At 49.8% G+C, this 11,651-nt stretch overlaps 1 protein-coding gene across 1 annotated transcript; it reads left to right on the plus strand.

The window, feature by feature from the left end:
* Positions 1–5,109: 5,109 nt before the first annotated feature.
* On the plus strand, positions 5,110–7,744 carry LOC111155082 (nudix hydrolase 16). Its single transcript, XM_022515127.1, has 3 exons — positions 5,110–5,272; positions 5,386–5,655; positions 6,445–7,744. Exons 1-3 carry the CDS (start codon positions 5,135–5,137, stop codon positions 6,622–6,624), a joined length of 588 nt encoding a protein of 195 aa, XP_022370835.1. The 5' UTR covers positions 5,110–5,134; the 3' UTR covers positions 6,625–7,744.
* Positions 7,745–11,651: the final 3,907 nt, after the last annotated feature.

Genomic DNA, 11,651 nt, shown 5'->3' on the forward strand with positions numbered 1-11,651 from the left:
ATTCTGCTTCTATCTCTTTTTTCCCCTTGGGATCCATTTATTGAGGAAACCAGGTCATTGGTCTTGTAAAGTTTCTTTGAGTCTAGGTTTTACTGGTGGCATCTCCTCATTTAAAAAAATAAACTTTATACTTTTTAAAGACATTTATTCATTAGAGAGTGAGAGAGTGCAGGAGAGGGGCAGAGGGAAAGTATCTCAAAGAGACTTCTTCCTCCGTGTGGAGCCTGGAAATACAGGACTCTGAGATCATGACCTGAGCCAAAATCAAGAGTTGGATGCTCAACCCTCTGAACCACCCAGGCGCCCCTAAATTTTATTTTTTGTAGCAGTTTTAGATTTATGGAAAAACTTGTGAAGATAGTACAGAGTTCCCATATAGTCTACCCAGTTTTCCTATTATTAATATATTAGCATGGTACATTTGTTATAATGGACCAATATCAATACATTATTATTAATCAAAGTCTATACTTCAGTCACATTTCCTTAGCTTTTATCTAATGTCTTTTTTCTGATCCACGATCCTATCCAGGATACCACATTATTACATTCAGTCTTCAGGAATCCTAAAGGTCCCCTTTGTTGTGACAGTTTCTCAGACTCTCCTCATTTTCAGCGACCTTAACAGTTTTGAGGTGTGCTGCTCAGGTGTTTTATAGAATGTCCCTCTTATGGGGTTTAATGCTTTCTTCACAATTAGATCAGGGTTATGTCATTTTGGGAGGAAGAGAGCTGACATTAAGAACCGTATCCATCACATGGTATCAGTACATACCATCAACATGACTTATCACTGTTGATATTGACCTTGAGTCACCTGGCTAAAGCAATGTTTGTCAGGTTTCTCCTCAAAGTTATAAATCGTTCCCACCGCCCCCTCCCCTTTCCATAGTGTCCTCACTGGAAGGAAGTCATTATTCACAGCCCACACTTAAGGAGTGATCAGTTGTGCTCCACCTCCTGGAGGACAGAGTATCTATATAAATTATTTCAAATTCTTCTGCGGGAGATATCCCTTCCCACTCATTTTTTACTTATGCATTACTTTTTTCAGTAAGCTCTACACCCAAATTAGGGCTTAAACCCATGACCCTGAGATCAAGGGTCAAATGCTCTACCGGCTGAGCTAGCCTGCCCCTACTTATGCATTAGCTACATCAGAATGGACCCACAAATCCTTACTTTATACTTTGGATTATAATCCAATACTTCTTTATTTTACTGCTCCAATTGTTTCAGCTTTGGCCACTGTGAGCTCTTTCAGTTAACTCGTGGGTCCCCATCCCTTTGACATATTCCTATCAATATGGATTTTTTTTTCTTTTCATTAAAAAAAAAAAAAGATCTCTCACATCACAAGATGCTCTAAGGTTTATCATGTACTCTTTAGGTAAATTTCTTGTCCCAGTGCTTGAATCAGCCATTTCTCCAAGGGGTCCTGGTTCCTTTATTAGAAAATGGTATTGGAAATCAAGCTCTGGGCACTGGGTATGCCTTTTGCCCCTGTGTTACCCCTCCTTCGAGACACCCCCCCCCCACCAGCTGACAGAGTGAGGAAATTTGTGCATACGAACCTTTGTATATGCACATATCTATAACTATTTCTGTATGTAACCATCTGTATCTCAGTTAAGCTCAACACAATTTCATACTGATGTCTCCAGCTCTAATCCACTACCATGTGGATCATTTTAGCTTCTTCCTGATATTTAAAAAAGTTTTTTTTATATCTTATAAAATTGTAGTTAGATCCAAGTTCAGTTTTTTGGCAAGATTATTTCATACTAGGTGGTATATTCTTCCATTATGAAGTGTACAGTATCTGATTTTCTTTTGGTGACATTAATAGTCATTGATGGTCATGCCCTATGATCTATTACTTAAAGTTTAAAAAATAGTAAAATTATGATTGGCTCTATCTTTTTTCTTTGATTAACTATAATACCCTATATAAGTTTCCTCTTATTAACTATTTGGGACCCCTGAGGTACAGCTCATTAAAAAAAAAAAAAGACAGGATAAATACTTCATCCTTTTCCTCCTCCTCCTCCTCATTATTATTTTAGGATTCAAATAGTGTTTATTGAATCAATGGACTAATGATCTCGGAGGCTCCCCAAATTTCTCAGTTCTCTGTAATTTAGGGTGCCAGTACACTTTTCATGGCCTCCTTAAGCCAAAAGAAATGGCTATCAATTACTGAATAGTTAGGTCCAAACATCGTAAGTGTTTATGTCCTGACAACATGGCACCTGTTTGTCACCACCTGACATCTCAAACCCTCATTTCCTGTTCCACACTGATTTTTATCCCATACTTGCTTTTCATCACAACTGCTAAAAACCCAGCTTCACAAAGATAAAATGTCATCAGAAAGGATGTAGCCATCTAATGTTGAATCTACTCATTAAATCGAAGCAAGTAGTTTTTGATGTCTAAGAGAGACTATTATATTTTAAATTTCAGAATTTTTGTTTTTATTTTATTTATTTTTAATTTTAATTTTAATTTTTTTAAAAGATTTTAATTTATTTGACAGATCACAAGTAGGCAGAGAGGCAGGCAGAGAGAGGAAGGGAAGCAGGCTCCCTGCTGAGCAGAGAGCCCAATGTAGGGCTTGATCCCAGGACTCTGGGATCATGACCTGAGCCGAAGGCAGAGGCTTTAACCCACTGAGCCACCCAGGTGCCCCTTATTTTTAATTTTTAAAAAGATTTCATTTACTTGACAGAGAAAGAGAACACAAGCAGGGGGAGCTGCAGAGGGAAAGGGAGAAGCAGGCTCCCCGCTGAGCAAGGAGCCTGATGCAGGGCTCAATCCCAGGATCCTGGGACCATGACCCGAGCTGAAGGCAGACACTTAACCAACTGAGCCACCCAGGCACCCCTTCTGTTTTTTGTTTTTGTTTTTTTCATTTTTAGTATTGAAGTATAGTTGACATAAGATGTTATGTTAGTTTTAGGTGTACAACAGTGATTTGACAAGTCTGTACATCACTCAGTGCTCACTATGGTAAGTGTGGTCACCATCTGTCATCCTCCAACGTTATTACACTATCATTGCCTCTATTCCCTATGCTGTACTTTTCACCTTCATGACTCATTTTATAATCGGAGGTTTGTGTCTCTTAATCCCTGTCACCCGTTTCACCCATTCTCCCACCCCTTCCTCCTCATTATTTTTCAGATGAATTCCTTCTTCAGCATCTTCTGAGGTTACCACTGAGTTATTTTTGGTTTTGAGTACCATTATGAACTTGGAGTAGCTCTCAAGGGACACAGCATTGCTCAGTGATCTACCTCCAGCCTTTACTTCTGGATACTCTGCCTCAGGAAGGTGGAACTGGGGGAGGCTGGGCTCCCCCTCAAGAGGCAGAAAGCAGTGCAGAGGCAGAGAGCAGTTTGGAAATGGATGGCAAGACTGGGGAGGGGGGAGAATCTTTGGAGAGTTCCATGTTCATTCATACTGAAAGAGCTCTGGTTTCCAAAGTCATTAATCCTTATATAGCTGTTGCCTTGGTTTCACAGAGTTTTCCACATTGCCTTAGAAATAGCTGAATCCATCTTTAAAAGCCTCCTCCTGGAACCAGGAAAGAAAAACAGCCTGAAGCTCTGGGAAGAGCATGTCTCTCCCATGTAGGAGAGAAAGCAGGTCACCTTTGGAATGTTAGGGGTAAGTGTTAGGGCACTGATTGCTTATTAGTTACCTGAAACAAAGTTAAAAACCACCACCAGAGATTCTGATCCAGTTGGTCTGGGGTGGACCGTGCAATTGGCAGTCTTTGTGAGTTTTCTGCAAGTGTTCAACAGGGGCCATTTCCAAGCCCCCCCAGAACTCTAACAAGCCAATGAATTTGTGCCATATTTACAGTGTCATCATTTTGATCCAGCTGCCTGATGTTGGCTGCATTCCAGTTCTTTAATATAAGACACATCACTCGGCCCCTACCCTCCGCTCCAAGGATGGTTACAATAAATTTGTGCTGGGCACTGCTCCAAGCACCTTAAACATTTCACTACCTCTGTATCATCTTAAGAGATGAGCGCTGGGGATCTGAGAGAGTTAAATGACTCGTTAAGGTCACAAGCCTGTGTCTGGACGGGTTTGTGGGCTCTTTCCTATCACACGCTATCTCTTACAAGTTAGGACTTTAAGCGCAGGCCCTCTTAAGGAGCTGCACCCTCCCTTCCTTTGTGTAATAAATAGTGACTCTTGGTGTAGGGGCTGTCTGCAGGGGACCTAGACTTGGGTGAGGGATTCCGAATGCCTGTTCCTCAGCATCCGGCACTAGTAGCCTCCACCTTCCTTCACAGCTCCGGGGTCTGGTGTGTATGAGCAAGGTCCGGAAGGCCTTAGGCACTTCCACCTCTGATCCTCCCCGCGAGCACAGCTCACACCCACAGCTTTCCACATTTACCCTTCCCCTGAAAATCGCATGAGTCCTATCCTATGCTACCTGTCCTATTCGCTGCCTATCGCCACCCCCAATTTCTCTCTAGAAAACACTTATTGACCACCCCTGTCCTATGATCCCCCCATCTCAAAAAAAATGCCGCCATGCACCCTGGCCATAAACTCTGACCTCACCCTAGCACAACTCTCCCCCGACATTCAACCAGCCACTGGGTCCCCCGCCCCCAACTCCGCCCCGCAGGGCAGCTGTTTCACCTATCGCTCCTTTCCATCGCCACTGCCCAAGGACAGGCCAGGTCTCCGAAGCCAGCTCGGCCTCAGTCCTTCCTAGCCCCGGCTCCAGCCCCGGGCTCCGTGTGCCACCGGAACCAAACCAGCTGCGGCTCCCTGACCCTCCCGCGCTGCCTCCACCCGCAGGCCTCGGCCCCAGGGAGAGCCTGCCCCGGAAGCCCGCCCCGCCAACCGCCGGCTGCCGGAGCCCAGAAGGCCGGGCACTGTGACGGAAGCGTGACTTCCCTGCCTCGCTCCGCGCCCGGATCCCGGGCCACGCCGCCTTCGCCCCGCCCCGCCCGGGGCCCAACCCGGACGAGGCTTTCAGTTCCCCCGAGTCCCGCGGCCGTCGCTGGCTCCCCGGGCCTGCAAGCCCCGCCTCGATTGGCTGGCGCCGGGTCCGCCTAGCCCCTTGGGCCCTCGGGACTGCGGCGGGGACAGGCGTGGGGCCATGGCCGGGATCCGCAAGCTGGAGCTGGAGGAGGCCCTAATGCTGGGGTCTGGCTGGCGCCACGCGTGCCACGCGCTGTTATACGCGCCGGACCCGGGGATGCTTTTCGGTCGCATCCCTCTCCGTTACGCGGTCCTGGTGAGAAGGGGCGCCCCGCCCCTACCCCCGCCCCTACCCCTACCCCGCCCCCCTCCTCCTCCCTCTGGGACGCCGGACGGGCGCCCGGGCGACCCCGCTGTCCCTTCCCGCAGATGCAGATGCGCTTTGATGGGCGCCTCGGCTTCCCCGGCGGCTTCGTCAACATGCAGGACGGCGGTCTGGAGGCCGGGCTGAACCGCGAGCTGACCGAGGAGCTGGGCGAGGCCGTGGCGGGCTTCCGCGTGGAGCGCGCCGACTACCGCAGCTCGCACGCGGGGCCCGGGGCGCGCATCGTGGCCCACTTCTACGCCAAGCGCCTGACGCTCCAGCAGCTGGTCGCTGTGGAGATGGGCGCCCCTCGCGCCAAGGACCACGGGCTGGAGGTGGGGCCCGTCCCGGGAACCCCACCCCCATGGCCTCCCTGCCCACCACCCCCCCCACAGCCGATCCCCCACTTTCCTAAGGTAGTTAGGATCTTGGGCTTCTTTCATCTGGTTGACAAGCCACAGCCAGTGTAGTCCGTCCCCTCTCCCCCCTCCCGCCCACCCCCCTCCGTTAACTGGCCTCTGCAGTTGTTTTTCTAGAATATACCCCCCAACCAAATCCCCCCCCCCCGCCAGGCTTTCCATCCCCCCCCCCCCCCCCAAGCGTTGCATTCCAGGCCCCTGATTTTCTTGGGTAGATGTGGCCTGATAGGTTGTGGGGAACCTTTGTTGTTAAGCTAGGAGAGTCGGGGAGTCGATTGTTAATGGAGATGGTTTTCAAACTTTGACAGGTATCAGAATTAGCTGGGAACCTTATTACTGACCCCACTCCCAGAATTTCTGGTTCAGTGGGGGAAGGAAGGAGGGAAGGACCTGAGAATCTGCATTTTTCAAAAGTTTCTAAATGGTGCTGATATGGCTGGTCTGGAATATTTTTGAGAACTATTGGTGAAGGGCCAAACATACATCCTGGAGGCAGAGGCACTGTAGGTTTAGTGATGTAGGAGAGATTAGTATTTATGAAGCTGGATGGCATGGTCATTTGTCTGCAGAGAGCTGGGCCCACTAGGTATAAGAAATAAGTCCTCAGGCCTCGTTCTGCTGGACTAATAAGGGATGAGACCTGATCTGGAAAGATCGATCTAGGATGAGCTACTTATCTCGTCACCTGTCTCCTTCCTTTCACAGGTGCTAGGCCTGGTGCGAGTGCCCCTGTATACCCTACGGGATGGTGTGGGAGGCCTGCCTGCCTTCCTGGAGAACACCTTCATTGGAGCTGCAAAGGAGCAGCTGCTGGAGGCCCTCCAGGATTTAGAACTGGTGGAACCTGGTTCTCTTACAGCACGGAAGATCTCCCTACCTCGCTAGAAGCAGCCCTCTGTGGACCCACGGAACCTGAGATGAGGATCTTGGTACAAAGGAAGGGAGGAGGGAATGGGGGAGGTTTTCTCTTCCAGGCCTGGGCCTGATAGATGATAACAGATTAAAAGAAGTATGTGCAGTATGTTTGAGCAGAGGGCCCCCCCAGCAACTCTCAGCATCCAGAGCAAAAATCTGCAGCTCATCCTGGGGCCCTGGCAAATTCCCAGAGCTGGCCTCCTCTCTGTCCGTTTGCACACACACAGCATAGCGGACCTGTGAATGTACAGTCTGTGCCCACATACAAGCTGACGCCTCCCCACAACCCCCATGTGCAGTTTAACTGGAAAGTGGCATGTGTGGGGTCTAGCTTGTCATTGGAGCCATCTCCTTGACGGGGAAGAGCCTCTGATCCAGGGGAGCATCTCTGCCCACACTCGTACATGGCTGTTCTCGGGGGTCTAGCCCAGCATATGTTTGCTGCAGAGGGGAGAGAAGCAGAGGACCTTTTCTCCCTGAAAATCGTCACATCCTCGCTTGGGTGTTGGCAAAAGAAATATACTCCTGAAAGGTGGCAGAGGGTCCTAACCAGCTTCCTGCCCTCTTCTGAAATTGAGCAGAAGGCTGAGAAAAAATGGCCTGGTCTTCTTGGACTTGAACTTCTGAGTCCTGGTGCATCTCCTCCAAAGCTGTCATCTAGGACTCCTTAGACCAGGGACCTCAGAAGGGAAGAGACCCAGCCCTGGTCTAGCCCTGTCCTAAAAGAGCCTGCCATTAAAGAATGGCTTATAGCTGAGCCTCAGAGCCCTTCTGGTTTTTGGACAAATTATCTGTCTGAGGTATTGGAGATCTGGGGATGAGAGAGCCATAGGTCTTGCTCTCCACGGGGTTAAAGGGCTAAATGGCAAATATCTCAGGCTTTGTGGGCCACATGGTCTTTGTAGCATCTGCTCAGCTCTTTAGTTTCAGAAGCAGTAATGAACAACAGATAATGGGCATGGCTGTGTTCCAGTAAAACTTACTTTATGCAAGGAGGTGGCCAGCCACCTGTAACCAATTTAATTATGATGCCTATTTACATGTTTCGTTTATGTCATGTTAAGAAGGAAATAAAAGATTGACAAAGGTCTCACCTTGAGAGGTTTTACTTTTTGCTAAGGTGGTCTAGAAGGGCCGGCCCTCTCTGAAGAGCAGGTACACTGAAAAATAAGGATGAAGTACCAGGTAGGAGGGTGGGAAGAATATTCTGGGTATTCCAGTAGTAGCATGTGTCAAGGTTCTGAGGAGAAATCTTGGCAGATTATCCCACATCAAGGAGAGGAGAATTAAACTCTATTTCTCGATTGGGGTGGCAGAGGGATAAACAAAGTATTTGTAATCATCTTTAATTTGCCAGAGCATGGTCTAGAAATGGAAGAAGGCCAGTGTGATTAGGCTCTAGGAGGCAAGGGAAGAGGACGCTGGAGAGGTGGGCGGGAGCCAGATGGCATCTCATAAGGTATGGCCAGGGGCTGATGGTGTGTGCAGTGCGGACTGGAAGGGGATAGGAGAGGGACTGGGAGATGAGGGAGGCTGCCACCTGGGAGATGGTGGAGGGCTGAGCCATGGTGGTAGAGAACGTGGAAAGATGTGGATGCATTTGAGAGAGGTGCTGGTGGCGGCATTGACAGGCCCTCTGATGGGCTGAGTGTGGGGGGAGGTGAGGGAAAAGAGGACTCAAGGATGACTTTTTGGTTTGTGTCTTAAGTTGTCCAAATTGTGGATGGAGGGGAAGCCTGGGTCAGGGTGGAGAAGCTTGGGCAGGGGACAGAATCAAGGTCATTCTGGGTGTGTCGAGACAGAAATTTGTGAGTCATCTGCATAAAGAAAGTATGACAGTTTGCCCAAAGAGTTCAGGCAGGGAAAAAAAAAAAGAGGAGAGGGTTCGGGATGGGGTCCTGAGGAAGCCAGGGGCTCCGGGTTTAGGAGGAGGAGAAGACCGCGTTGAAGAGGCTCAGGAGTTGAGAAGAAGCCGCTTTAAGACAGTGAACGCTGCCAAGTGCTTATGAGAATTTTGGTAAAATGAGGGCAAAACTGTCTGTCCATCAGATTTCGTAGCTGGAGGTTTTTGGTAACTGTGAGGGGAGCAGTTTCAGGACGGGGTGGGAGGGGAGTGGAAGGCAGACCCGGGGTGGGTGGGTGGATAGCGGGGGACTGGCCAGAGGAAGAAGTTTGTTCTATGGGAGTGTGGAGAAAGGGCTTGATACCTGGAGAGGGCTGTGGGGTCGGCAGGAGACTGAGCGTAAGTGTGTTGATGGGAACAAAGTAGAGAAAGGTGGTGCTGAAGGGGCCCCAGTCCCTGAAAACAGAGGAGGGCCAGAGCCTCTGACAGGAAGAGGGACAGTCCCGCAGCATCATGGGGCTCAAAGAAGAGGGAGAGGAAGGAGTAGAGGATGAGGAATGCTAAATTAGTGGTGGGATGACGGACTTGGACTGTCTTGATGGAAATGAAGGGAGACTGATCAGCTGGATGTGGGCGGAGAATGCTCCCAGAGGTATCAAGTCATTCATCACTGCATGGAAAAGCAAGTTGGTTCAAGAAATAGCAGAATGGGAAGGCAGTGTCGAGCTAGGGGTTGGTTCAGAGCAGAACCCGACTGAGGGTCCAGAGTAGGACACCTTCAAGATGTGTCCCTGGGCCCTCAGGTGGCTCACGGGGTGGGGGACATGCACGCATACTTACCCCTGTCTTCCCATCCTCGGTGTTGAGCAGCTAGGAAGAAGCTGCTGGTGCCCATTTGGGGTTTTACAGAGGAGCGCCAGGAAGGGAGAGAGGCAGGGCCTGCACTAGAGAAGCCCCAAGGATGGGCTGCGGGCTAAGAGGTTTAATCTGCATACAAAGGGAAATGAAGACAGGGGCTTCAGGGGGCGGTTAGTGAATTAAAGGTTTCCTGGAGGCAGGACTCCAACCTGTGGGGTGGTGGGAGGAGTATTTGAGCCCCAGAGGGATGCTTCTGAAATTGAAAGATGAAGCCATCACAGGTTAAGTCACAGGTCAAGTCAAAGTCCGTGTGATGAAACCAGACACAGATGTTGGAGAAGGTAGTGTGAACTAGGAAACACCATCCTTAGTGAACAACAGGAGGGACCCAGGAGGGGGCAGCGGACACGACAGGGCAGCAGGAGCCTCCGAGGAGAGGGGCTGAGCAGTGGTCAGGAGGGACGGCAGGGAGCAGGGAGCAGTGTTGTCCCGTGCACTTCTTGGCCCTGGAAGAGTCTGGGGTTGGGGATAGGGCCTGGGCAGGTCTGCCCCGAGTGCATACTGGGGTATAGTCCGGCTGCATCTTCCACTGTGTCCATGCGGCCCCTAGACAGTCCTACATATCTCCTCTGCTCCAGAGTTCCCGCAGCCCATCTCCGCGCCTACTGGCACTACAGCCAGCCGCCTACTTTTTTATTCCTACTCAGTCTCCTTATTTTGTAAGTCTCTGGTGATGTTCAGGGAATCCGTGGCCTTCCCGTGGCCTCCCATGCACATGCCCTCCCAGTCAGTAGCTCTTGTCACAGGGAGCCATCTTGAAGGTGTCCGTCGTTCTGTGGCTTGAGTGCATGTCACTGTCCTCGTCCCCCCAGTCCACAGGCAGACCAGGGGTCCTGCAGATTTTTCCCCAGGTTTCTCCCTCTCTCACCCATTGCCATCCTGCTGCTGGATGAGGACACTTGTGTATGGTTGCCCACAGGGATCTCCCTGACCTTGTTTAACCAGCCATCGGGTGGAGAAGACAGCAGCCTTCCTGGCTGTCCTCGCCCCCTCCCTTAGCTGCTGCAGTGACCGTCGGCACCTGACCAATTCCCTATCTGAAACACGGGGTTTATGATTCCTGGGGAGAGGGCTCACTGGGAACAGGGCTTTGAGGAGGCACTCCCGCCACTATTTATTGGTACCTGATGGCGGTCACGTTTCACTCCTTGTTAGCGCATTTGTCTCTGGGAGGCTGAGTGGCCCAGGCTGCATCCTCCCCCACCCCCACTCCACAGCAAACATATTTCTGCTTTTCTCAGCAGAATCAGCTACATGTTCACACTTCTCAGTTCTGTGCTTTTTCCTAGATTATGCGACTGCTGGTGCTGAATTAACACTTCTGGGCCCCAGGCTGTCCTGAGCCAAAGTTGTACTCAGTTATCAAGTTTCTGGCAAGCCTATTATAAGCAGAAACATCCAAGGGAAGGATAGCTTCCCAGTTACTTGGGTCCTCAGAGCTGCTAAGTGAAACAGACGAAGGTAGAGGATAGAGAAATGGGAAGGGATGTTTTCTGTGAGTTTTAGTTTATTGCAGAGAAAAAAAAATTCCATACTTTCTACCCCACACAGACAAAATGAATAGGAAAAAAAATTAGGAGAATAAACATTTTCTCTATGGTAAAATTAGTGATGGCATCAGAATTTGAGCCAAACTAACAGACATTGACCCTTGACCTACCTCAGAGGGGCGGAAGAGCTGGAGGTGAAGGGATTCTATTTAAAATAGGATTCTGAGGGGCACCTGGGTGGCTCAGTGGGTTAAAGCCTCTGCCTTTGGCTCAGGTCATGATCCCAGGGTTCTGGGATCGAGCCCCACATCGGGCTCTCTGCTCAGCAAGAAGCCTGCTTCCCCCCTCTCTCTGCCTGTCTCTCTGCCTGCTTGTGATCTCTGTCTGTCAAATAAATAAATAAAGTTAAAAAAAAATAAAATATGATTCTGAGGAAAAGGATGTGGGGTATGGTCAGAGCAGAGGAAAAAGAGAAACATCCAGTGGATTTAAGGCCACAGAAATCGGTCAGAGCAGAGGAAAAAGAGAAAGATCCAGTGGATTTAAGGCCACAGCAATCTCCGTAAAGGAGAAACCGTGTGGCCTCAGCTCCCCTGGCCCTCCTCCTTTGTATCTGACTCTGCTTGAGTATGGAGTTCATGTTACCTCCAGGTAAAGGCAGCCTGGCAGAAAGTTGAAACCACCTAGTAGGCAAAGCAACACTGAGGGCCCTGGAAGGACAGGTCCGCAAAGGAATCTCCTCACCA

This window comes from Enhydra lutris, unplaced genomic scaffold (genome assembly GCF_002288905.1).
Source record: "Enhydra lutris kenyoni isolate GAN:26980312 unplaced genomic scaffold, ASM228890v2 scaffoldscaffold39, whole genome shotgun sequence".
Taxonomy (NCBI): domain Eukaryota; kingdom Metazoa; phylum Chordata; class Mammalia; order Carnivora; family Mustelidae; genus Enhydra; species Enhydra lutris.